The sequence below is a fragment of the Marmota flaviventris genome, chromosome 5, assembly GCF_047511675.1.
Source record: "Marmota flaviventris isolate mMarFla1 chromosome 5, mMarFla1.hap1, whole genome shotgun sequence".
Lineage (NCBI taxonomy): Eukaryota > Metazoa > Chordata > Mammalia > Rodentia > Sciuridae > Marmota > Marmota flaviventris.
In genome coordinates, this window is record NC_092502.1 from 88,275,056 (window position 1) to 88,302,855 (window position 27,800).

General features: G+C 41.2%; 1 protein-coding gene and 1 non-coding gene across 2 annotated transcripts; one reads left to right on the forward strand and one right to left on the reverse strand.

Annotated features, from left to right (window-relative positions):
* Nucleotides 1-11,757: 11,757 nt before the first annotated feature.
* On the forward strand, nucleotides 11,758-11,830 carry Trnae-cuc (transfer RNA glutamic acid (anticodon CUC)). The gene has a single exon. It is a non-coding gene; the product is annotated as a tRNA-Glu (tRNA).
* A 6,445-nt stretch (nucleotides 11,831-18,275) lies between these two features.
* On the reverse strand, nucleotides 18,276-19,690 carry Gpr150 (G protein-coupled receptor 150). Its single transcript, XM_027927527.2, has one exon. The coding sequence runs from the start codon at nucleotides 19,688-19,690 to the stop codon at nucleotides 18,398-18,400; it is 1,293 nt and encodes a 430-aa protein (XP_027783328.2). The 3' UTR covers nucleotides 18,276-18,397.
* Nucleotides 19,691-27,800: the final 8,110 nt, after the last annotated feature.

Genomic DNA, 27,800 nt, shown 5'->3' on the forward strand with positions numbered 1-27,800 from the left:
ATTATGATGACGTTAAATTGAGCACACAATGATTCATGAATGGAGAATCCAAACTGGAAGTGGTTCAGGCATCTGCTAATGGGGCACAAGGGGAAAGCTTTCATACGGTGAATGCAATCCTGGTAGAATGTTAAAGTATGTGGTTCAAGATACTATACCTAATGCCCAGTTGTCTCTTGTAATTGGCTGAGCTTAAGTTATGTTTTCTTTTCAATTCTTTTTTTTTTTTTTAATTTTTTATTGTGGGTTGTTCAAAACATTACAAATTTCTTGACATATCATATTCCACACTTTGATTCAAGTGGGTTATGAACTCCCACCTTTACCCCATACCCAGATTGCAGAATCACATCAGTTACACATCCATTGATTTACAAATTGCCATACTAGTGTCTGTTGTGCTCTGCTGCCTTTCCCGTCCTCCACCCTCCCCCCTCCCCACCTCTCCCCTCCCCTCCCCTCCTCTCTCTCTACCTCCTCCACTGTATAACCCTGAGGGTCTCCTTCCATTACCATGCAATTTCCCTTCTCTCTCCCTTTCCCTCCCACCTCTCATCCCTGTTAAATGTTAATCTTCTTCTCCTGCTCTTCGTCCCTACTCTGTTCTTAGTTACTCTCCTTATATCAAAGAAGACATTTGGCATTTATTTTTTAGGAATTGGCTAGCTTCACTTAGCATAATCTGCTCTAATGCCATCCATTTCCCTGTAAATTCTATGATTTTGTCATTTTTTAATGCAGAGTAATACTCCATTGTGTATAAATGCCACATTTTTTTTATCCATTCGTCTATTGAAGGGCATCTAGGTTGGTTCCACAGTCTTGCTATTGTGAACTGTGCTGCTATGAACATCGATGTAGCAGTGTCCCTGTAGCATGCCCTTTTTAGGTCTTTAGGGAATAGACCAAGAAGGGGAATAGCTGGGTCAAATGGTGGCTCCATTCCCAACTTTCCAAGAAATCTCCATACTGCTTTCCAAATTGGCTGCACCGATCTGCAGTCCCACCAGCAATGTACAAGTGTACCCTTTTCCCCACATCCTCGCCAGCACTTGTTGTTGTTTGACTTCATAATGGCTGCCAATCTTACTGGAGTGAGATGGTATCTTAGGGTAGTTTTGATTTGCATTTCTCTGACAGCTAGAGATGTTGAACATTTTTTCATGTACTTGTTGATTGACTGTATGTCCTCCTCTGAGAAGTGTCTGTTCAGGTCCTTGGCCCATTTGTTGATTGGGTTGTTTGTTCTCTTATTGTCTAATTTTTTGAGTTCTTTGTATACTCTGGATATTAGGGCTCTATCTGAAGTGTGAGGAGTAAAGATTTGTTCCCAGGGTGTAGGCTCCCTATTTACCTCTCTTATTGTTTCTTTTGCTGAGAAAAAACTTTTTAGTTTGATTAAGTCCCATTTGTTGATTCTAGTTATTAACTTTTGTGCTATGGGTGTCCTATTGAGGAATTTGGAGCCCGACCCCACCGACTGTAGATCGTAGCCAACTTTTTCTTCTATCAGACGGCGCGTCTCTGATTTGATATCAAGCTCCTTGATCCATTTTGAATTCACTTTTGTGCATGGCGAGAGAAAGGGATTCAGTTTCATTTTGTTGCATATGGATTTCCAGTTTTCCCAGCACCATTTGTTGAAGATGCTATCCTTCCTCCATTGCATGTTTTTAGCCCCTTTATCAAATATAAGAAAGTTGTAGTTTTGTGGATTGGTTTCTGTGTCCTCTATTCTGTACCATTGGTCCACCCGCCTGTTTTGGTACCAGTACCATGCTGTTTTTGTTACTATTGCTCTGTAATATAGTTTGAAGTCTGGTATCGCTATACCGCCTGATTCACACTTCCTGCTTAGCATTGTTTTTGCTATTCTGGGTCTTTTATTTTTCCATATGAATTTCATGATTGCTTTCTCTATTTCTACAAGAAATGCCGTTGGGATTTTGATTGGCATTGCATTAAACCTATAGAGAACTTTTGGTAATATCGCCATTTTGATGATGTTAGTTCTGCCTATCCATGAACAGGGTATATTTTTCCATCTTCTAAGATCTTCTTCTATTTCTCTCTTTAGGGTTCTGTAGTTTTCATTGTATAAGTCTTTCACCTCTTTTGTTAGGTTGATTCCCAAGTATTTTATTTTTTTTGAAGATATTTTGAATGGAGTGTTTGTCCTCATTTCCATTTCAGAGGATTTGTCGCTGATATACAGGAATGCCTTTGATTTATGCGTGTTGATTTTATATCCTGCCACTTTGCTGAATTCATTTATTAGCTCTAATAGTTTCTTTGTAGAGCCTTTTGGGTCTGCTAGGTATAGAATCATATCATCTGCAAATAGTGATAATTTAAGTTCTTCTTTTCCTATTTTTATGCCTTTAATTTCTTTCGTCTGTCTAATTGCTCTGGCCAATGTTTCGAGAACTATGTTGAACAGAAGTGGAGAGAGAGGGCATCCCTGTCTTGTTCCAGATTTTAGAGGGAATGCCTTCAGTTTTTCTCCATTCAGAATGATGCTAGCCTGAGGCTTAGCATAGATTGCTTTTACAATATTGAGGTATGTTCCTGTTATCCCTAGTTTTTCTAGAGCTTTGAACATAAAGGGATGCTGTACTTTGTCGAATGCTTTTTCCGCATCTATCGAGATGATCATATGGTTCTTATTTTTAAGTCTATTGATGTGGTGAATAACATTTATTGATTTCCGTATATTGAACCAGCCTTGCATCCCAGGGATGAATCCTACTTGATCATGGTGTACAATTTTTTTGATATGTTTTTGTATCCGATTCGCCAGAATTTTATTGAGGATTTTTGCATCTAGGTTCATTAGAGATATTGGTCTGTAGTTTTCTTTCTTTGAAGTGTCTTTGTCTGGTTTAGGTATCAGGGTGATGTTGGCCTCATAGAATGAATTTGGAAGTTCTCCCTCCTTTTCTATTTCCTGAAGTAGCTTGAAAAGTATTGGTATTAGTTCTTCTTTAAAGGTTTTGTAAAATTCTGCTGTATACCCATCTGGACCTGGGCTTTTCTTAGTTGGTAGTCTTTTTATGGTTTCTTCTATTTCCTCAATTGATATTGGTCTGTTTAGGTTTTCTATATCCTCCTGACTCAATCTGGGCAGATCATATGACTTAAGAAATTTATCTATGCCTTCACTATCTTCTAATTTGTTGGAGTATAAGGATTCAAAATAGTTTTTGATTATCTTCTGTATTTCTGAAGTGTCTGTTGTGATATTGCCTTTTTCATCCCGTATGCTAGTAATTTGAGTTCTCTCTCTTCTTCTCTTCGCTAGCATGGCTAAGGGTCTGTCGATTTTGTTTATTTTTTCAAAGAACCAACTTTTAGTTTTGTCAATTTTTTCAATTGTTTCTTTTGTTTCAATTTCATTAATTTCAGCTCTGATTTTAATTATTTCTTGCCTTCTACTTCTTTTGCTGTTGTTTTGCTCTTCTTTTTCAAGGATTTTGAGATGAAGTATGAGATCATTTATTTGTTGGTTTTTTCTTTTTTTAAGGAATGAACTCCAAGCAATGAATTTTCCTCTTAGAACTGCTTTCAATGTGTCCCATAGATTCCGATATGTTGTGTCTGTGTTTTCATTAATCTCTAAGAATTTTTTAATTTCCTCCTTGATGTCTTCTATAACCCATTGATCATTCAGTAACCTATTGTTCATTCTCCAAGTGATGTATGCTTTTTCCTTCCTTCTTTTATCGTTGATTTTCAGTTTCATTCCATTATGATCAGATAAGATGCATGGTATTATCTCTACTCCTTTATATTGTCTAAGAGTTGCCCTGTGACATAATATATGATCTATTTTTGAGAAGGATCCATGTACTGCTGAGAAAAAAGTGTTACTGCTTGATGTTGGGTGGTATACTCTATATATGTCAATTAGGTCTAGGTTATTAATAGTGTTATTGAGTTCTATAGTTTCCTTATTCAACTTTTGTTTGGAAGATCTGTCCAGTGGCGAGAGAGGTGTGTTGAAGTCTCCCATGATTATGGTATGGTGGTCTATTAGACTCTTGAACTTGAGAAGAGTTTGTTTGACGAACATAGCTGCACCATTGTTTGGGGCATAAATATTTATGATTGTTATGTCTTGTTGTTGTATGGTTCCCTTAAGCAGTATGTAGTGTCCCTCTTTATCTCTTTTGATTAACTTTGGCTTGAAATCTATTTTATTTGATATGATTATGGACACTCCTGCTTGTTTCCGAAGTCCATATGAGTGATATGATTTTTCCCAACCTTTCACCTTCAGCCTGTGTATGTCTTTTCCTATCAAATGCGTCTCCTGTAGGCAGCATATTGTTGGGTCTTGTTTTGTGATCCATTCTACTAGCCTGTGTCTCTTAATTGGTGAGTTTAAGCCACTGACATTTAGGGTTATTATTGAGATATGTGTTGTTCTTCCAGCCATATTTGTTTATTTCTGTTACTAAACATGGTTTGTTTTCCTCTTTGATTATTCCCCCCCCTTTATTGTCCTACCTCCCACTGTTGGTTTTCATTGTTATTTTCCATTTCCTCTTCCTGTAATGCTTTGGCGAGGATGTTTTGAAGAGATGGTTTTCTAGCTGCGAATTCTTTAAACTTTTGTTTATCGTGGAAGGTTTTAATTTCATCTTCCATCCTGAAGCTTAATTTCGCTGGATACACAATTCTTGGTTGGAACCCATTTTCTTTCAGTGTTTGAAATATGTTATTCCAGGATCTTCTAGCTTTCAGAGTCTGTGTTGAGAGATCAGCTGTTATCCTGATTGGCTTACCCCTAAATGTAATCTGCTTCCTTTCTCTTGTAGCTTTTAAAATTCTCTCCTTATTCTGTATGTTGGGCATCTTCATTATAATGTGTCTAGGTGTGGATCTCTTATGATTTTGCACATTCGGAGTCCTGTAGGCTTCTAGGATTTGGGATTCTGTCTCATTCTTCAAGTCTGGGAAGTTTTCTTGTATTATTTCATTGAATAGATTGCTCATTCCTTTGGTTTGGAGCTCTGTACCTTCCTGTATCCCAATGACTCTTAAGTTTGGTCTCTTAATGTTATCCCATATTTCTTGGATGTTCTGCTCATGGTTCCTTAACAGTCTTGCTGAGCTGTCTATGTTCTTTTCCAGTTGAAATACTTTGTCTTCGTTGTCTGATGTTCTATCTTCTAAGTGTTCTACTCTGCTGGTAGTATTCTCCATTGAGTTTTTAAGTTGGTTTATTGCTTCCTGCATTTCTAGGATTTCTGTTTGTTTGTTTTTTATAACCTCTATCTCCCTGTATAGTTGCTCCTTTGCTTCCTGGATTTGTTTGCGTAATTCGTTGTCGAAGTGGTCTTTCATTGTCTGATTTTGCTGTTTAATGTCTTCCTTGATACTCCAGATCATCTGAAGCATGTATATCCTGAATTCTTTATCTGACATTCCATCTGCTGCAGCTGTTACCTCTTCTAAAGTTGCGTTGACCTGCATTGCTTGTGGTCCTTTCTTTCCTTGTCTTTTCATACTGCTTGCGTATCTTTCCTGCAGGTGCGGGCGGCGGCTCTGCTCTCTCCTTATTCCAATTGGGGTTTCATGGCTACCACGCCGGCAGGTCACTGGGCCTGTTCTGGGAGCTGGCGGCGGCTCTGTTCTGCCCCTGCTCCGATTGGGGTGACGAGTGTACCACGCCGGCAGGCCACCGGGCCTGATCCGCCGGTCGGTTGCAGGTTTGCCTACCCTGCAGGTGCGGGAGGCGGCTCTACTCTGCCCCTACTCCAAATGGGGTGACGTGTCTGTCGTACCGGCAGGCCATTGGGCCTGTCCCGCTGGTCGGTCGCAGATCTGCCCACCTTTCGGGCACGGGTGGAGGCTCTGCTCTGCCCCTACTCCAATTGGGGTGTCGTGACTACCCCGCCTGCAGGACGCTGGGCCTGTTCCTGGCACGGGCGGCGACTCTGCTCTGCCACTACTCCAATTAGGGTGGTGTTTGTACCACGCCGGCAGGCTCCTGGGCCTGATCCGCCGGTCTGTTGTAGGTCTGCCTACCTTGGAGGCGCGGGCGGCGGATCTGCCCTGCCCCTCCTACCACGCCTGCGGACCCCTGGGCCTGATCTGCAGGTTGATCACTGGTCTGCTCGCCCTGCGGACACGGTTGGCGGTTCCGCTCCGCCCCCACTCCAATTGGGGTCACGTGACCACCACACCGGCAGGGCCTGATCCGGGCGTGGCAGAAGGATCTGCTCTGCCCCTACTCCAGTTGGGGTGATGTGTGTACCACACTGGCAAGCCACTGGGCCTGACCCGCCAGGCTGTCACAGGTCTGTTTACCTTGCCCGCGCGAACGGCGGCTCTGCCCTGCCCCACCTACCACGCCCATGTACCACTGGGTCGCGGGTCTGCCCACCTTGCGGGTGCGGGTGGCGGCTCCGCTCCGCCCCCTCTCCAATTGGGGTCACGCGGTCACCACGCTGGCGAGTCGCTGGGCCTGCTCTGGGCGCTGGCGGCGGCCTGGCTCCTCCCCTCTGGCTCGAGGACAAATTGAGGAGACTCGGGTGACTGTGCCTCACCCCCCCTACCAGGAGACCAACTGCTTATGTCACCGCTGGTATTGATGAAGTTCTCTCCTCCACCGCTTTCTGCTGACATCAGATCTCTGCCATGTTGGTATCCTATGCGAATGGCAGCATTTCGTTCCCCTTGCCAGGCAACCAAAGCAACGGGTGAGTCCTGACCGGCCCTCAGCAGGACCCGGACCGAGAAGCAATTTCCGCGGGCTCCTAGCCCCGGGCCAGGGAAGTTCCGGGAGCCGGAACTCGGCCGCTCCGTGCTCTGTGTAAGCTCCTATAAGTGTAAGCTCCAAGAAGCAGTCCCGCGGGCTCAGTTCCGGGAGCCGGAATTCGGCTGCTTAGTGCTTGGTGTATGCTCTGATAGGCACAGGGTCCAAGAAGCAGCCTCCGCAGGCTCCGCAGCCCTGGGCCAGGGCGGTTCCGGGTCGGTTCCGGGAGCCGGAACTCGGCCGCTCCGTGCCCTGTGTAAGCTCCTATAAGTGTAAGCTCCAAGAAGCAGTCCCGCGGGCTCAGTTCCGGGAGCCGGAATTCGGCTGCTTAGTGCTTGGTGTATGCTCTGATAGGCGCAGGGTCCAAGAAGCAGCCTCCGCAGGCTCCGCAGCCCTGGGCCAGGGCGGTTCCGGGACGGTTCCGGGAGCCGGAACTCAGCCGCCCCGCGCTTGGTGTTCGCTCCGATAGGATCAGGTTCTAAGAAGCACCCAGGCGCTGTACCCTAGCAATCTGTCTGCAAGCCGCAGGCGAATTGCAGCCTGAAATTACCTGATCTATGGCTGAATGAGCTGCGGTCAGTCGAAAACAGGGGTGGTGACGTCAGTTTAGCAACATGGTGGCTGCTGGCCTCCTCTGTGGTCTGACCGGTGTGGAGAACCGAGATGGACCGCTTCCTTCCCCCGTCTCGAACCCATAATTCAGCCCTGAGTACGGTGCTTGCGCGGCTGGCAGAAACTGCAGCGCTGTAACCCTGCGTCTCTATCCCAGTGCACTCTGCAGACTTTAGCCGCGGGGCGATTTGCTGAATAAGCAGTGTTACCCACCGTGCAACAAACCTCTCGCGTTTGAGTCCCCGAAGCCGATCCTCATGCGATGGAAATCCTTCCTCCAGGTTCCGGAGCACCCCACTATTGCTGGAAATTCCTAACAAAATATCCTTTAGCCGTCCTGACTTGTCATACTCCCACACAGTGAAGCAGCACACGGGGACAATGCACTCCCCTCGCCGCCATCTTCCTTGTCCTCTTCTTTTCAATTCTGAGTTAGGTTTAAGTTTGTTTAAGTAGGAACCCAGGGTTTTAGAGCCATATCAGTCTAAAGGCCTCCCATTTCATTATTGTAACAATTATGAATATGTTTTCCAGTGTTCCTCTTACAATATACCTTCTGGTAAAGCTGACAATAGTATCTTACTTACTTGCAATAATAAAATAATATTCAGCACTGCCCAAGTTTGGCAAGAAGAGTTTTACCACATGAAAAAATGACTCATAGTTGGGGCCTGACTCTATCCCCTTAATTTGACTTTCCTCTGTGGTTCTCTCATTTCAATGTTGGTATGAAATCTCATTAAATCATATGATAAACACTTAAACATTCCAATTCAATGTGTCATTGGAGACTACAATCCAGGTCTTCTGAATCCTGGATTTTCTGACCTACATTTTTATTGCATCTAATACCATTTTACTACTCTACCCATTATTAAGATGTATGTTGTTGTAAAATGAACCACCCCCAAAATTTAAGGGTTTCAGGAGCGGTGATTTGAATCACTGTCTCTCTGTCTAGCAACAGGAATGCTCCTGCATTGGGAACTCCTTGTGCAAAGACATGAGTTGAGACTGCCCAGTTGCTATGGTGACGCCCTGTTTAAAGGCGGTTCTGTGCATGGCATGGCACTATCAGTCTTGACTCTGAATTCAGACACCAGCTGCCAGGGGTAAAGAATTATGAATGCAAGTTGATAATTATAATTGGACTGCACAGGACTTTGTCCTTTAACCTGCTTGCTTTGAAGAAACTTTCTCACCAAAAAACCCTTTGATGTTAAAATCTATAGAATAAGTGTGCTGTGTTAGCTCTATGTCATTACTCTCCATCAGGAATAATATCCCACCTGGTCTCTATGTGTGTCTGTTTATCTTTTCTAACCCCCCATTGCTCCTCACGGGTTTTCTGAATTAACAGCTGTCTAGGTCCTGGCATAAGGAATTAAAATAACAATTTTTTAAAATTGAATGGATTATTATTATTTTAGTACTGGGGATTGAACCCAGGTCCTTAAGTATGCTAGGCAAGTGCTCTACCACTGAGTTATATCCCTATTCCTGATTTATTAATTTCTCATAGTTCTGTGGATTAGCTCAGCAGTTCTTCTACTGATCACTCCTCTGCTTACTCATATGGGTCATCTGAAAGCTATACTCAGCTGGGATAATTGGGTGGCTGGACCTCTGTTTCCATATCGTATTTTATTCTGGGTATTTTCATAGCATGGAAATCTTGGGACAACTTTATTGAAAGAACAAGATGCCATGTATTAATGTTCATGAAGATGCTGCTTATAAACTGGCCACTGTGGTGTACACCTGTAGTCCCAGCTACTCAGGAGACTGAGGCAGAGGATTACAAGTTCAAGACCAGTCTTGAAAACTTAGGAAAACCCTGTCTCAAATAAAAAGGGTAGGGTATGTAACTCATTGGTAAAATTTGCCTAGCAAGCATAAGGCCCGGGTTCAATCCACTTGACCAAGTCTAGACTCTACGTGGAAAAGGTTACATAAGGGTGATTATCAGGAGGTGTGATTCTTTGGGGGCCATTACTGTAATAATCTACACCATCACATTTTCTCATTATTACTCCCTGACCTATCCCAGGAAAATGACAACAGAATAACAATAACTATTCATAGGTAACCACCCAAAAGCTAAATTTAAAGTGGAATATATATCTGGGATAAACAGTAGACATCTATGTATATGCTAATGTCATGTAGTGCTCTGCCTATGATGGATCATTAAATAATATCTAATTCAATTACCAATGAAAGAGTTTGCAAATTCTGTCCTCTGACATTAATAACTATAGGTTGATGTTTTTCAAAAAAGTACTTGCCATACAAATTATACATCTTCCATAGAATATGTATGTTTTCAAATTCAAGAATTACAACTTTGATTTTCTCTCATTTTCCCTACTGTGTCCAATACAATATCCAATACAGTCCCTCAGTACATGTTAGCTAATGGATTACATAAAAGTATATTTGCAATTGTTCTATTTCTTTGATTAAAAAAACATAAGTTATTATGCAATAGGCTAAAATGGTACTCTGTTTTTCTTGCCAAGCTTTTACTTCAGTTAGAGACCATTTGCTGTTACAAATATCAGAAAATTCATCTCAGCTGCTTTAGGTGATAGAAAATATATTGGCTTAATTACCAGGATATCCAATAACCTGACCTTGGTGGTGGTTGGCTTGACATTTCAATGAGGTCATTAAGCACCTGAGTTCATTTCATCTCCTCACTCTGCCATATCTATCATGCTGGCTTCTTTTTATGGTTTCCTCCCTTTGTGGACAGAGGTGCCTGCCAGTAGCTATTGGGACTACATGCTCATTCATTTACCTTTAGAGAGAGAGAGAGAGAGAGAGAGAGAGAGAGAGAGAGAGAGCGCACGAGCGAGCGAGCATGCTAGCTGTCATAGCTCCCTCAGAAGAGTTAAGAGGTTCCTTCCTGGATACCCCTCACAAACCTCCCCTCATTCTCATTTACCTTTATTGGATTGTATAACCATTCCTGAGCAAGATGTGATGGTGAGGGGGATGGAATTACTTTGAGGAACTTAGACTAATCAAGTTTCAATCTTGGAATGGGAGAGGATTCAGTTTTCTGATTCTCTCAGAGCTCTTGACTGTTTCTGAGGGATAAACATCCTAATAGAAAACTGTGAACTGTTAGAAAAGGGGTATGGAGGCTACGAAGGTCATCAACAATGCTCACTACCCCTTCTACAAGGCTCAACGGTGTATTATTAAGTACTACTATTGATGCATTAATCTTAATTAATTATGATGATGCCCCAAAGTCTTTTGCATCCTTTCATGTGATATTATTCAATTGGATTTTTATCCCCCTGCCCAGTGTAACAGAAAATAACAATAGCTATTATGTATCGAGGGAATCTGAAGAGATAATCACGACTTCTCCACCCCCACTCAATCAAGTATTTTACATACATTGATCCTATGAAGAAGATTTATTGATGAGAAAACCAACACCCAAATATATTCAGTAGGAGTCAGTGGTATAGCTGAGTCATAGAGTGCTTGCTTAGCATATGCAAGGAAGGGCCTGGGTTTGATCCACAGCACCAAAGATGGGGGAATCAGAAAACTGTCCAAAGGCATACAACTACTAAGTATAAAAATGAAATTGAAGTTTGAGTCTTTAGATTCTGAGTACTGTGATCTTTTTATATTACACTGCCCCCAAACTCAGCAAAATATTTGTTTAGTCAAACCACTCATTTTTGCTATAATATTTTACCTGTGATCTTTAGGAATGGAAGGGAAACTTGTTGCCAGCTGGCGGGGCAGACAAGATGAGCTGGGTTTAAAGGAGTTGGCTGGAGCAAAAACTAAGAAAACAGCAAAGAAACCATGTAACACACGAACATGCGTTTCGAGGGTGAGACTGTTCTGTGCCTCAAGGGACAGCTCCACACTGGAGAACGCTGGAAGGAGCAAGAGAGCAAGCGCACCTGGAACCCCCCTATTTATTGGGGAAAATACATTCGATAGAATATTTCCACCCAAATAAGGCAAGTGATAGGGTTTCGAAAGGTGGAGCCTTGCTTGGGGATGTCTTGTGGTCAGCGGATTGACTGACATCTTGGCAAGTTACACGCATCTCAGGTGCTGTGTGGGATCACAGGCAGAGTGAGAGGAAAGCACACTTGCATCACACAGCTCAATCAGCACGCAACACCAGACCAGTCCCCTCATATGCTCAAATGTGCATACCTCACACACACACACACACACACACACACACACACACACACACACGGCCCATGGATGGCTCGAGACATTGCCCCCTTTCTTAATTTATAAATGCAATTGAAGGGTTATAACTTCCAGTCACTAGATCCTTGGTCTGAGGATGTCATGATCTATTATGACATAAAAAGAATTATTAAAAGGGCTGGGGTTGTGGCTCAGTGGTAGAGCGCTTGCCTCTCATGCATGAGGCCCTGGGTTCGATCCTCAGCACCACATTAAAAAAAAATGGGTAAATAAAAATAAAGATATTGTGTCCATCTACAACTTAAAAAAATTAAAAAAAAAGAATTAGTAGAAAACATATCATTTCAATAACATACCATGTAGAATGTTTTTAGGATTAAAGCCATTTAATTCTTGAAATATTTGATCAACTAGAGAGGTAAGATCCAAAAGATCAATTTTACCTTTTTGAACACCCTGGATATGGTGAAGTAACTCCAGGTTATTATTATTGCTTTGCCAAATACCCATCAGAAGATTTTTAATCTTTTCCCAATCTTATTGGGAAGCATTGTATTTGGCCGCAGTAACACAGACATATTTATAATCAACATGGCATTCAAGCCTTAAACTTGAGAGCAGAAAGCTCATGTGCAATATTTATTACAGCAGCTTCTAGAGCATTCAACTTAGTTTCAATCCTTCCATCAATATTCATCTGATTATGGAACACTTTAAGTAATTTAAGCCAAATTATTAAGAAAATTTACATGTTGTAAGTTTTAAGACATAGCTGCAGAGGCTGTAATCGTAGAAACAATGAATAAAAGTAAAGTAGCCACTGCAAAGATCATGAGACCAAGAGCTTGCTTAGGTCTGGTTAACTGGGCATGTATCTGTTGCAAAGCCTGAACACCAACTTCAACATACGACGGTTCTGAAATGTTAGCTGGCACTAAGACAACAGAGGGTTGATAAAGGATCAAAGTTACCTTCCTCTATTATAACTAGTGATATAGGTAGTTAAATTTCATTTTTTACAGGCTACAAGATATTTATTATCTTTTCTGTTAATTCTCACATTTCCAATAATTAGAGCATAAGGAGATTGAATGTAGGCCCACAGGCCATAGCAGGAACCTTCCTTACAATTCCTGTCTACAAAATCAGCATAGATCTGTCAGTAATGCAAAAATTCTGGGGCAGCAATTAAGCACCAAACATCCTTTTGGATGCCGTCTCGCCAAGGGTTAAGTTATAACCAATAAAACCTCCAGGGGTCATGGCATCCTTGCGTAATTAATTGTCTTTGTCAATTCTAGGAGACCAGTCTAAAATATATCCACTATTTCTAGACACTTTATGTCGTAATGGAAAGACATTTGCACAATCCATCCATTTAGGAAAGGTGACAAATTCTATTGTAGAGTGATTAGGGCAATCATATATCGGTGGATATTCTATGTAAATAACTGGCTTTTATGGGAAAATTCTATTTCAATAATCTTTCTATTTTGACAAATGTCCAGATGGTATAGTCTTACATTATAAGGACCAGCAAGATTGGCTGGTTTAGGTTCCCATATGCTGTCTTTTCCTCAAAAGATACCCTTAGACAGCCAGCATTCTTCTCATGGAATCAACATATAGCTAGCTGACCATTATAGCCAATATAATTAATCTAGTCACATGGATGTATTTTCCAGTCCACATTGTAAAGTACATTAAAAGTGGACTTGGGGAATTGGGTCCACAGAAGTCTCTTTATAGGTTTTTCTTACCTGGCAGCTCATGAAGCTTGTATGGTTGTAAATTCTATGGTTGGAGATTTACCTTCTTATGTCAGGTTTTTCAGCCATTTCCATGATGACAGATTTAGATTCTATCCTTTGAAATCTGATTTAATTTGCTGAACCATGTTCAGCAGTAGTAAGACTTTTAGTATTACAATGTAAGTATAATTTTTTGAAATATCCCGTAAAATTTAGTGCATGTATGTAGGGTCCTGTTTTTTCCCTTTTTATTTATTTAAATTGAATAAAAGGCTGGAATAAGTCATAATATCATTAGTTTTAAGTTGTAGACAATAGTTTAGTATAGTACAAGTATTTTAATAATAAGAAGAGACTTATTATGTTTAGTTGGCTATGATGCTTGACAAGAGTCATTTATTAGCTATGTTAAAACCAACATTATTAAGTTGGAAAGGGACCACGTAAATAGAAACTTGAATTTTATCAAATACATGATTTGATTTTGACTTTAGCAGAATTACAAAATGAAAAATATAATAAGTTGTATATAAAAATTTGTATTTAAATTAGCTCTACTATAACTCCTCAAATTTTCTAAAATTTTCCATGCTTCCTAGGAAATGGCTTAGAAAAAAATGTTTAAAATCTATCTTTTCTTTCACAGATGAGCTATATTATTCTATTTTTAGTATCTGACTTATAGCTAGTCACTAGTTGTGGTTTACATAGTTATACTGCTAAGTATGTTAAACATTTCAAAGCACATCTGATGTTTGCTTATTTTACAACTCTGTGTTACTGTGTGGCTAATTCTTTTATATATTTATATATATATATATGATCCCTTGCATTTAGTGTTCAAAGTTGTATTAGGATTTCCACATTGCTCAAATCTGATGGTGATATTCACATATTAATCTATATGAATAGTGTCCCCTGGAGTCCTGCAGCCCAGGTCTGTATCAGAGGTTCCCATATGCTGTCTTTTCCTCATTAAAATTTAAGAGTGAGTAGAGGGGTAGATTTCTCTATTTTGGGGGGTCAACTTGATTTGTTAACATACTTCAAGTATGTGGACCTGGTTTCACATCTAGACATTTTCTATTTGGGTGATACCTTGAGAAATTTGGCAAATACCTTGAAATTGTCAATTTCAAGGCCAATCCACTTATTTACCTTTGCTGTGTGATGGGAATAGTTTGTCTTATTGTAGTAAGAATCTAAGTCTAAATATCAAGTAAAGTCTCTGACTGAGACACAACTAAAATGGGTTGTACCAAAGAATATGGATTCCTAGATCAACACTGAATGATCATTCCAAGGGGAGGCTTCAACTTTATTAACCTACAAATGCTTCCTTCAAATTTCAGAGTAAGTTAAAATTAGAGGAATTTCCTTACTTAGAAGAGAAGCATTTCAGTATGAATTGGGCTAACTAAATCTTCCACAAAATCTTCCTAGACAGTCAGTTCAACAGAACTTCAAATTAATATCTGAGGTTGCTATTCTATATTTCCAAACCAGCTGGAAAATTCTCAAAATTTCTAGCTGGCAATCATCTGGGAAAAAAAAAAAAAACACCTACTAGATTGTAAAAATCAAATTCTTAAACATTTTACAATTATTTAAAGGTTTTAGTTTGCCTTCCCAAACATGTATCTTCTTTTCCTATAGAGCCTCATTTTTTCACCCCACTCCCACCCTAGGTAATTCATATCCTCAGTTTCATGTCCAGTCCAATCATGGTGTCCCTTCCCCTTGCAATGATAGCTCTAAACATGAATATATGATATATTTCTGCAAACGAACCATGTAGGAGAGTCTGCTGGAGTCTTCTGAGAAATGTTTCTTCATTCTCATGAAGAGGAAAGAGAGAGAGAGAGGAGGAGTTGGGAGAGGGAAAGAGAAAGAGAAAGTTTTCTTCTGGACATTGTTAGGTTTCGATGTGATAACTGTAACTTCAGAATGCATTTTATGGCCTCAAGGGGAATTAGCCTCCAGGTCTTCCACTCATGATAGCAGAATGTAAAGAAAAAAAAAATGGTCTGAGTCAAGGTATTGGTCAGGATTCTCCAGAGGAAAAAAACCCATTATATATATATATATATATATATATATATATATATATATATATATATATATATATATATAAATTTATTATAGCAATTGGCTCATGTGATTATGAAGGCTGAGAAGTCCCACAAAATGCTGTGCAAAAGCTGGAGACCCAGGGAAGCTTATAGTGTATTCAGTGCAAGTGCATAGGCTTGAGAACCAGGTGTGTGAGGCAGGGGTTGGGGAATGCTAGGAAAACAAGTTCTAAGGTTTGAAGGCCTCAAAACAGGAACTCCACTCAAGGGCAGGAAAAGATGGATGTCCCAGTTCCAGAAAAGATAGTGAATATGCCCTTTCCCTGCCTTTTTGTTCTGTTTGGTGGTCCCTCAGTAGACTGCATGATGTCTACCAACATTGGTAAAGAAGGACCTTTTTTGCTCAGTCTGTTGATTCAAATGTTAACCTCTTCTGGAAACACTGCACAGGCCCACCCCAAAATGTTTTATCTGGGATCTGTTAGTCAAGTTGACATATAAAATTAACCATCACAGTCTTTGATTATGAAATTGTTACTCAATTAGTCAACTCTGGAGTTGACTAATATATATAAGTCTATCACTAGACTTCTTTATTATATGAGATGAAAATTTAAGCCACTTGAATCAGCTTTGTTAGGGTTCTGTCAACCACAGGCAGCAGAAAATCCAATTCAGCTAGATGAAATTTATTATCTCAGTTGAGATCATTCTAAATAGCATAATACTACAAGTCATAGTTTGAATAGTCTCTGAATTTCTGCCTTGATCTCTGCTTCTAGGAAGGACTGCTCTTCCAATTGGTCCATTGTGCCATCATTGAAATGACATTTCCAAAATTCAAGCATGATCATGTTACAACTCTGATTAAGTTCTTCAAAGGCTACTTCTTACTTTCTTGGTCTGGCCCACAGATCTTTCTTCATTGGGTCTAGGCCGATCTTGTTGGCATCGTATTCCATCAGTTTAAGCCCCATATGAACCCTAATGCTAAACATTTCACTATTGTCATTGCTTGCCCATGTTGTGTTATGTCTTCTTTATGCTTTACAGAGATTCTTCCCATTGTGTAGGACAACCTTCCCTATCTGATAGATTACTCAGGTCAGCCTTCAAGACTCAGCCTTTCCTAATTGGCCTCCAATGTCTCCTAAGATACTAGATGCTCCTCTTCAGGGCTCCCAACACCCCCTGAGCATGTGACCCTGCAGTATTATTGTCAGATTACATCTGAGTATACAGTCTTTGATGGAAAAAAGGTGTCTTATTTTGTGTCAGGTAATAAGCTGGCATTTCCAATTTCTAGTACATTATCTGTCACAAAATAAGTAGGTAATAAATGTTGACTAATGAGAAAAAATTCTATAGTCCCAACTTGGGTTCATGAAGATCACCGTACAGTTTCTGAAGAAAACAATTGTCCCTTTTGACTGACATATTCCTGATATTTTGCAGACCATAATATGCTCAACAGGGTAGGAGGGGCAAAAAGAAGAAGGAAAATTTATTTAATTCTGTAACATTTGTTGTCAAAATTCTGGAGGAAGGTAAACCACACTAAGTAAAGATTTTCTTTTGTTTAACATTTATCTGTTCTATCCATGCTGAACTCATGTGATAAATTAGACAACAAATGTGTATTGAGTGCCTACTCTTTGTGGAATGTTGAAAGCATTTAAGATACAGCTGTGAACAAAACAGCTCTCAGAGAGTATTGGATCTACAAATAAGCTTTAACCAGTCATTTCCCCTTTGTGCATCTTAGTCCTGTATTTGTTTATGAACAAGAAACACAACCATAGAAAGCTGCAGATTCTTGGGTGAAAGTCACTGGTAAGGATGTGGATATATTATTCATAAGTGCTGCCACTTCTTTCTAGAATGAAGGACCGTTAAGAGGAAAAGGTCTTGGATCAAATCTGTTTGTTGACTTTGTTTTCAGCAATCCACATCAATAGGTTTTGAATTTATTTATTTACCTTTTTAAATTTTGAGACAGGTTTTTGAAGTTGCCCAGGCTGGCCTTGAACTTTCCATTCTCCTGGCTTAGCTTCTTAAGTAGTTGGCATTACATAAATGTGTGTCACTGACCTGGTATCGGATTTGTTTTTCTAAATGGGAGTTTTATATATACATGAAGTATTTAGAGGTCTCAACTTCCTTTCTTGCTGCAAATTTCATTAAGGATACATTTGGGACAATGAGCCCCATCTTAGCACTTTTTTTTCTCTGGTTAGCTGGGACTTTGCACTAAGAGCCTCCACCTGGGCACATCACAGCTTTAGAAGCTGATCTGGGTATAGGGACTATTTCCTACAAAAACCAGGCATGTTTAAAAGGGACTAAAGGAAACTTTTGTTTCCTTCCTACAATTTTAGCTTCTATTGAAGTGAAAGCAAGATGGAAATAAAAGCCACATTTATTTTTCTTCTGAGAAAAGACATTACCATGTTAAGAAAAAAAGACCTAATTGCTCTGTGGGAAATGTTTTTATTTTACAAATACTCTGTGTCTTTGAAGTGGCAGCATGATTACATTTCTGACAGTATTACTGGTACAACTCCTTGTCTCCCCAGGGAGAGTAATATGGGGATTTCCCTTCTTTTGGAAGGAATGGCAAACTCCCTAGTACTCAAGGTACACTTGATTTAAGCAAGATTCGAAATAACGAAAACCAGATGATATCACAACAAATAATGAAAGTTTGGTAGTTAAGCTAAAATAAACTGTCTTATCCAGAACACAATGGGAGAATGAGAGAAAACTTCAAAAATAACTCCGAAATCCATTTTTCACAACTTTCCAAAGGCTCTCTCCTCTCCAAGTGAGGAAATGTGAGAGGAATTGAGGGGAATAAGTGCAAAGTGTAGGAAACGTAAACAGTACAAAAAAAAAAAAAAAATAGGGGCGTGGAGGAAGGGGACAGCTTTAGGGTCTCACCCCACCTGGAGGCAAAGCTGCGGCAACAGGTGACCTGCCTCCGCCCAAATGTGCCCCTAGAAGGCGCTTTCGCAGGAGCAGGGCAGTGGTCTGGGGCGCGGCGGGGGTGGGCGCAAGCAGCCCTGGTCCCGATGCTCCCGCCGAGCGTGGTGGTAGTGCGGGTGGGGCCACCGGTGGCGGTGGAGCGCCTGGTGGTCCCCGGCCCACTCATTGTCTTCAGAGACTCCCTCCCGCGCGCAGCACACAGCGCCCAGGCGCCTCCGTAGCCTCCGCCAAAGCCAGCCATCGCCCGCCTGGAAGAAGAGGTAGACGAAAGGGTTGAGAGCACTACTGGCCACTCCCACGGCGCGCAAAACGGCAGCCTGGCCTCCCTCCCAGTCTCCCGCAGGCCTGGACGACCACGCGGCCGCCAACCGGGCGGCGAAGTAGGGCAGCTCACAGCCCACAAACAGCAGCGCCAGTACCAGGCTCATCTTCAGGCTCTGAACCTTGGCACGGGGCAGCGCACTGGGCTCGGGGCCTCGGGCCGGACTAGCCGACCAGGGAGCCGCCATGGCTTGGGCCTGGGGCCGGCGCTGCCACCAGACGCTGAGCAGGTGGCTGCAAGCGACGCCCATGACCGCGACTGGCGCCCCGAAGCCCGCGACAGCCTCGTAGAGCGCGTAGATCTGCAGATGCCAGCGCGGGAGAAGGGCAAAGATGCCGCGGCAGCGACGCTCCCCAGGCCAAGAGCGGGCGGCCGGGGACGCAGCGGAAGGCGGCGGCTGCGGAATGTCCCCGCGCACCACGAAAGTCGGGGGCAGTGCCAGGAGCAGCGCCAGCAGCCAGCCCAAGGCGGCGAGGGAGCGTGCGGGCAGCGGCGGACCCTGGGGACGTCGCACAGCGCGCTGGCGCTCGAGAGCGATGAGTGCCACGAAGTGGGCAGAGGCACCCCGGCCAGACGCCTGTAGCAGCTGCATGAAACGGCACGCCAGGTCGCCCGCAGCCGGGCGCGGCCCTTCCAGCATCTCCCAGCCCAGCTGGGACAGTGCAGTACCCCCGCACGCGTACAGGTCCGCCACGGCCAGCTGCATCAGCAGAAAGTCCATCTTGCGACGCTTGGGACCTGCCCACGGCCCGCCGCCGCACAAACGACATAACACCGTGGCGTTGCCGGCCACTGCCGCCACCAAGAAGACCCCCAGTAAGACCAGGCTGACCCGGGGGATGCGTGGTCCGGGTGGCGGCGACTGCGGCCCCGGGGCGCTGGCTCCCTTTCCAGAAGTCAGGTTGAAACCCCAGTTCGGCAAGATGGGTACGGAGAGATTGGGTGCAGGTGGCAGAGTTGAGGGGCTGAAAGGATCTTCCATCCTTAGGCAGGAGGAAGGGGAGGCACCGAAGAAGGCAGGCAGAGCGCGGGAAACCAAAGTGGAGGCGAGGTGGCGCAGAAAGAGATGCTGGGTGTACACGAGTTCCCAAAGTTAGTTGGAAAAGCACACGCATCGAGAGGGAGATGGATTTGGGTGGATTTGCACTTAGTTGTTTTTATAGGTTGTCCTCGTCATTTGTCACTCAAATGTGGGTTGTACACTCAAGGAACACACATGATTCCTATTCTCCACCTTCTCCTCATCTCGCTCCCCAGTCCTAGCATATTCTTTTATAATCTCTGTGGCAGCCCTCCAAGCTACCCATGCGAGAGCTGCGGATAAGTGCTTTGGGAGCTTCACACTTTCAATATTTACTTGTAGAGCACAGCCGGTCGCTTTGCTTGGCCATTTGTAAAGGCTAATGTTAACCAGGGCCCAACACAAGAGATAGGAAGCTCTAGACCAAGATTGTACCAACTCCCCCACACTCCCACATGGTTTCGTGATTGCCTGTAAGAAGAAAGGAAAACCAAAAAGACCGAATTGAAATGCTGTGGGTCTGCGCTACAATGAGGAACACAGGAGCGCCAGAAACCTAACAGCATTTTGAGCAGAAAGAAGATATGCCTTCCTTTGCCCAGCAATGGGAGTGTGTCAGTTGGAGAGAACTAAACGCAGTGCTGTTGCCTGGCAATTAGGAGTGGCAGTGGTTTGTAGATAGTTTCAGATACTCCTCATTAATAGCAGCAGTGGATTACAGCTGCCCTCTCTGTGATGTAAAATTCATTTCATTTGTCTGAAGAGGGCATTAATAGGTTTTATGCAAATGGCATATGTGTTTTGCTTTTTCCTAGTATTTTCATCCACTGAGGAATGTGTCACCAAGGCTCTCCTTCTCTTGATCCTGTTTTCCAGCAGATGGGAGGTTGCTAGGAGGGACTACGCCTCCAACAATCCTAGAGAAATGGTGACTAAGAAAATGATAAGGCGGCCAATTTTTAAAAAGGAAATCCAAATCACAGGAAATGGTTTAGATTAAATGCTGCCTCTTTTATTTTAGTCCTACTTCACAAACAAATTTTAGTTTTCCTGTTAGAAGCATCAATTTGTCTTTTGTGCATCCTTCACGTTAATCACGGTAAAAGTAGAAGTTCCTGTACTTACTGGTCTGCAGGCCAGGGAGGTGTGGGTGTCTGCTGGGGTTCACATTCCCAGGCTGATGAAAGGTTTGGAACTTGAAGGTGCACAGAATAGAAAGGTTTGGTTTGGTACATGTGACAGTCCTTCCAGTTGTTGTACGAATCTCATTTTTTAAGGTCTTTTTTAGTCAGAGACCTCTGCCATTTTCATTGTCATATCAGTGCTGGGCCTGATACAAAGTAGATATCAGTGAATATATGTTCAGTTGATGAAATAATGAATATAATGCATTTCAGGTAATCTGGAGTGAAAATTCCTGCCTTGACTATAAATCCACCACCTAAGGGGGAAAAAAATGCCTTTCCTACCCATCCCAATATCATCTAGAGAAGATCAAGGAAGCTTTGTGGAGATGTATGGATGGAGTTGTCTTGGATGGGACATTTAAGAAAGAGGTAGAATGATAGCTCTGGAAAACTCCAAAGTTCAGTTTTGATTTTCACATTCTTCAGGGTCTTGTCCGAGGCCCCTTTCTGTGTAACATTATCCAGCTTATGATCCGCTCTTAGCAGTACTCATCATTCAGTCATTCTCCTACCCAATGTTAGTTCAGTATTCCTCAAGATAATTCTATAATTGGTCTCAGATTTGTTGAAATGCTCATGCATATTACAAAACAATACTCTAGCAGTGAAATTACATTTCATAGAACTTAACATTTCATAAGACCTGTTAAAACATTGATTTAAAAACTAATTCTTATCAAAATAGCACATGTACATAGTTTTAAAGTCAAATAGAACTAGAAAGCTGATAACATAAATGACTCTCTGTCCTAACATTTCTGTTTTTACATCTTCTCTTCTACTCTTTGCTGTTTCTTTTGGTATTTACTTAATTCCATTATTTTAAGTAATAAATGTGTAATGCTTTTTATTGATTCAACAGTTTAGATATTTTCTGTTAACTTCTTACTAGAAAAGGATGAAGATTTACTTTTCACATCTCTGTTCCCACTGTTTTCCCTTTCTCATAGTATCAAAATAGTAATATTACAATTTGGGGATATACCTGTATTGAGTGTTTGCATTATTATAAAATGAAACTATTTTCACTGAGTGTTGTAGTATATTATAAAGATCATTATTTTCTGTTTTGGAAATTAATAATTGCCTTCTCTTACTTTTCATTGTAATCACAGGTAATGCCTTTTTTTGGGGGGGGGGGGCTAGTACTAGGGATTGAACACAGGGCTGCTCTACCACTGAGCTACATTCCCAGCCCTTTTTTTTTTTTTTCATTTTGAGACAGAGTCTTAGCTAATTGACTAGGCTGGCCTGCAGCTTGAGATCCTCCTGTCTCAGCTTCTGGAGTAGCTGATATTACAGGCATAGATAATAATTAATAATAATATTATTATTATTTAGTTGTTGATGGACCTTTGTTTTTATTTTTTTATATGCGATGCTGAGAATTGAACCCAGAGCCTCACACATGTCAGACAAGCGCTGGCATATAGTCCCTCTGTACAATTTCTACAAGGTCTGTTTCATAACAAAATATGGCAATTCCATTTTTTTCTCCCTGGAAACCTCCTTTTCAGAGACTTTCATTTCCCTTTAGTTTGGGCTGATTTCTCTAGGTGTGACACATTACTATCAGGCAGGGACTTCTACTTGTTGTCACTGAAATTGTCTCTCTTTTGGTTTGCAATTCCTGTTTCTTGAATCTTTGGGTTGTTTGTTTATTTGATTTATTCTCTTGGTAGAAAACATCCATTATTTCATAAGGCTAAAAAGTTTGTATAAGGTTTGAGGACTAAGCAGTGAGAGACCTCCTTGTGTCCATTACTTGAGTCATGAAGACAGTCTGCCTGGACAGGTGGACTTTTAGGTCACTCATTCTGGCATCTTTCTTCATCATCATCATCCTAGAGATTCCTTCCACTTACACTGTTTCTCCAATTTTCTGATTTCATGATTTTTTTTTTTCTTCCTTGATTTAATTTCCTTGCTTGGGAAGAAGGCATCCTTCAGTGACTTCTTGAGAAAGGGGAATTTTTTGAGACTTTGCATATCTGAAAATTTCTTTACTCTAACTTCATGTTTAACTAATGATTTAGCAAGGTTTAGAATTCTATTTAGGAAAACATTTTCTTGCTAAATTTTGGAGGCATTGCTTCCTGGCTTCTAAGTGTTTGTGTTGAAAAGCTATAAGTCATTCTCATTCATGATTTGTTTTGATGTGATCATTATTTTTTCCCTTCTAGAAAGAAGCTTATTTTTCTTCTCTGTTTCTAACAAATTTCACAAAGATGTGTTTTGTTGTGGGTTTATTTTTATCCACTGTGTTGGGAACAAAAAAGCATGGTGAATTATATTCAATTGTAATATTTCTTTAGTGGCCTTTAATCTAGAACAGTCCCTCAGGCTTTCTTTTTCCTTTCATGGTATTGACATTTGAAAAGACCAAGACATACATATACAGGATGTTCTTAAAATTTTCTTTATTTCCACATAATTATAATTGGATTAGACTTTTTTTTGGGGGGGGGGGCAGGAATATTACATAGTTAATACTGTGTATCATTTCAGAGGCACCTAATCTCAATTTGTCTCAATAGAAGCAACATTAAGGTTGATAAATATATTTTGAAAAGTCAGTATTTATTTTATTAATAGTACATATTAATTGTAGAAAAGTAGATAATTCATACTCACAACAACCAAAATATCACTTAACATCTGCCCAGGCAACAATTGTTAATAGTTACATGTCATTCTGTTATGATTTGGATCTAAAAAGTCCCCCAAAGGCCATGTACTGAAAGCTTGGCTGCCAACCTGTGATGCTATGTTGCAACCTTTGGGAGGTGGGGCCTAGTTTCAGGAAGTAGATGCCTAGTTTCAGGAAGTAGATCCCCAGGCTTGACCTTTGAAGGGTATATTTTCTCTCCAACGTTTCTCTCTCTCTTCTCTTCTCTCTCTCTCTCTCTTGCTCTCTCTCGCCTTGAGGGGAGCAGCTGTGCCTCACTACTGCACTCCCCACCACCTTGATCTGCCTCAACAAAGGCCAGAAGTGATGGAGCCAACTGACTGTAAACTGAGACCTCTTAAACTGTGAACCAAAATAAATCTTTCCTCCTGGAAGTTGATTTCCTCCCTTCCTAAGCCAGAGCAAGATAAAGCTAACACACCTTCAGACTATAATGACTTGATCTATATATTTACAAAAATTATAAGTCATACTATATATTCATTTTGTATCCCACTTTTATTCCATTTGAGATATTTGAATAGCTTTCCATATTAATAAATAAAAACATATCTTTTAATGTTAAATGGATTAATTATTTAAATAGCTCCTTATTTCTGGACAAGGATTTAAAGTATTTTTATAAATAATTCTGTAAAGAACATATTGTCACATACATCCTTGTGCTTACATTAAATTATTCTCTTATGATAAAATACTGGAATTGGAATTGCAAGGGAAAAGCACATGGATTCTTGAAACATTTTAATTCCTGGTGCTGAATTGCTCTTAATAAGGCACACAAGTAATGTGTCTTTTTCTCTATGGTCCCAACAATATCAGCATCATCATTTTATTGTCATTCTCACAGATGAAAAACATTTAGATATAATTAACATAAAATGAACCTTTGAAGTACACAATTCATTGCTTTTTAGCATTTTCACAAGTTTGTGTAGCTGTCACCACTAATTTGAAAATGTTTTCAGTATCTCTAAAGGAACCCTATACTCATTCGCTGCTTCTCCCAGCCCCTGGAAACTACCAATCTATCTACTTTTTCTCTATAGATTGCCTGTTTCTAGACAATTCATAAATATGTGATTGCATAGTAACATGGCCTTTTGTGTCTACCTTCTTTCACTTAGGATAATGTTTTTAAGGTTCATCTATGTCATAGCACATAACGATACGGTATTCCTCTGAATGGATAAATAACGCTCCTTTGTGTGGCTATATCATGTTTTGTTTATCCATTGCTCAATTGATGGATATTTGGGGTTTTTCTACTTTTTGGCTACTGTGAATAATGCTATTGTGAACATTTGTGTACATGTGTTTCTATGAACATCTCTTTTCAGTTCTCTAGGTTATATACCTATGAAAGCAGTTGATGGATTATATGATAATTCTATGTTTAACTTTCAGAGTAATTGCCAAGCTGTGTTTTACACAGATGGTACCACTTTACATTACCATCAGCAATGTATGGGTTTTCCAATTTCTGTCTTTGTGTAGATCCGGATTCCAACTTGGCAATATATTCCTTCTGTTTGAATAATGCTCTTTAAATTTCTAATAGTTCAGGACTACTGGCAGCAAATTATCCTTTTCTTTTCTGTTTTGGTCTTGTAAATTTTTGTTTTACCTTCATTTTTGAAAACAATTTTGCTAGGTATGTAGTATTCAAGGACAACAGTTTTTCCTACAGTACTTTAAAGAAACTGCACCACTGTCTTCTGATTTACATAATCCTTGATGGGTTTTGCTCATCTTTGTAATGATGTAATTCTTTTACTTTTGTTCGTTTTTTTTGTTTTGTTTTTTTTTTGGAAGAGAGATACCAGGGATTGAACTTAGGGGCACTCTATCACTGAGCCACATCCACAGCCCTTTTTTGTATTTTATTTAGAGACAGGATCTCACTTAATTGCTTAGTGGCTCGCCCGTATTGAGGCTGGCTTTGAACTCTTGATTCTTCTGCCTCAGCCTTCAGAGTCCCTGAGATTACAGTCATGCACCACCGCACCTGGCTAACTTTTGTTCATTTATATGGAATGTTTCTTTACTTCTGTGGTTGACTTCTAGATCTTCTCCTTATTTGTGTTTTCCACCAGTTTGATTTGGATGTTTTTATGTGTCCTTCTCTTGGTATATTTTGCTTGGGTTTCTCTAAACATTTAGGTTGGTAATTTGTTGCAGTGGCAGTGCTTTGTAATTTCCAAGAGTAAGTTTCCTGTCACTATCCCTGTTTGGAGGAACCTTTGGTTTATAATGGGAAGACTTTGGTCATAACTGGGTTTCTTCTTCCTCCTTACTAGCCTAAAGCTTTTGCTGTAATCCAACCCTTCCCAGTGATTTGTTGGCCTTTTGAAAAGGTTCCAGATTTTATGTTTGAACTCCAGAGGCAGTCACTCTCTCTGTGTACATCTGTCCCCTGGAAAGGGTACCAATTAGGTCTCCTGTCCTGCCCCATGTCTTTGTCTTGAGTATGGATTGAGGTCCAAGAATGAAAGCTGGTTTGTCCGTATAACTCCCTTGGGTGTGAGGTTCCCAAAATTTCTGCTATTATTTTCACATACATTTGGTCTTTAGAAATTTGTTAAAATATCAGTTTCTTATTCACATTTTTTTTTTGTTTTGCAGGGGAGGCTAATTTTTTTTCCCTTGCTGTCAAAGGTGAGAGAGTTTTATGTATGCCATTGCTTCTGGAAGGGGCTTGCTACCTTTTGGAATTTAGATTATCTGTTCCCTTGTAATCGCTGTCTTCTGATAGGTTCAAGAAAAGTTTTGTTTTGTAGATTATTTTTTAATTTTGGTGATTGATAACATGGGAACAGTATCCCTTTGTGGCTTTCTTTACCCTAAGTGGAAGTAGAATTTATACAACTGTATTTAAGGAGATCAGTCCTTCACCATAAATATAAAATTTATGCATATTTTGTTTTCTAACTTTTTATAATTAGTTTATTTTTATCTTTTATTCATAATGAGTTTAAGGCTAAGAATATTTTTTAGTATAGCTTTGGTTGTGTCATATATTATTTCAAAATAGCATTTTAGGGCTGGGGTTGTGGCTCATCAGTAGAGCGCTTGCCTAGTATATGCGGTGCCCTGGGTTCGATCCTTAGCACCACATAAAAATAAATAAGTAAAATAAAGGTATTGTGTCCAACTGTAACTAAAAAAATAAATGCATATTAAAATAGTGCCGCAGTCTGGCTGGGCACAAAATCACGAGCCACTCACAGCCTTGTAGATTCAAACAGCAATTCTTTATTCCCGAACTCACACCGGCACTCTACAAGCACATTCTGGGGCAAATCCACCGGCACTCTACATCCCAAATACTCTCTCAATCCCGCGGGAACTCAAGGAGCAGGCGGGCGCCTGAGGCAGCAGGATACGCCCTATTCCCAGCAGGAATCACCTTAAACCTGGAACCGCCCTAAACCTGGATCGCCCTAAACCCCTAAACCCGGATCCGCCCTGGTCCTTGAGCAAGGTCACCTTTCATGAAAAGTCGCTGCAAATGACCTGGGTCCAAGGCAAGCCCATTTCCACAATGGAGAGTCCTCCCTCTAAGCAACATGGGGTAGGCTGTCAAAGAAATTGCCATGCGTCATTCTTACTTAGCTATGGCTCTCAGCATCTCCCCCCTTCTGATTAATTAAACAACAAGCAATGTGGCTTAGGGACTGTGCCTGGTAGGTTGTCCAATTCAACATATGGTTCTTACCCGTCATGGGATGAACTGACCTCTAGGCGTCAGCCTCCTGTCTTAGGTTGATACCACTGCAATTGGATCATACCCGTCACTGACTACTGGTCCAGCATACAGCCATACTTGTGGATAGGCCTATGCACCAGTGGGGAGGTGAGGTTCTTTGCCTCACCTCTGTTGGCCCCCAAATTTGGCCTTGGTGCCAGTGTGTGGGGGGGTGAGGTTCTTTGCCTCATCTCTGTTGGCCCCCAAATTTTAGACCATCACTAGCAGAAGGGAGGAAGATACAGAAATGCCACGACACCAAGCCAATTGACGGCTCCTTTGGAAAAATTGCATCACTGGTGACACCATCAGCAAAGATATGCCAGCACTACCACAATTCACTGCACCAAATGATAGTTCACAATGCATACAAGTGATACATAGTCCAGGCAAGTTCTGCAAGCAGTTCAAAGCGGAGGAATCTATCAATATGTCCATTTCCTCCCA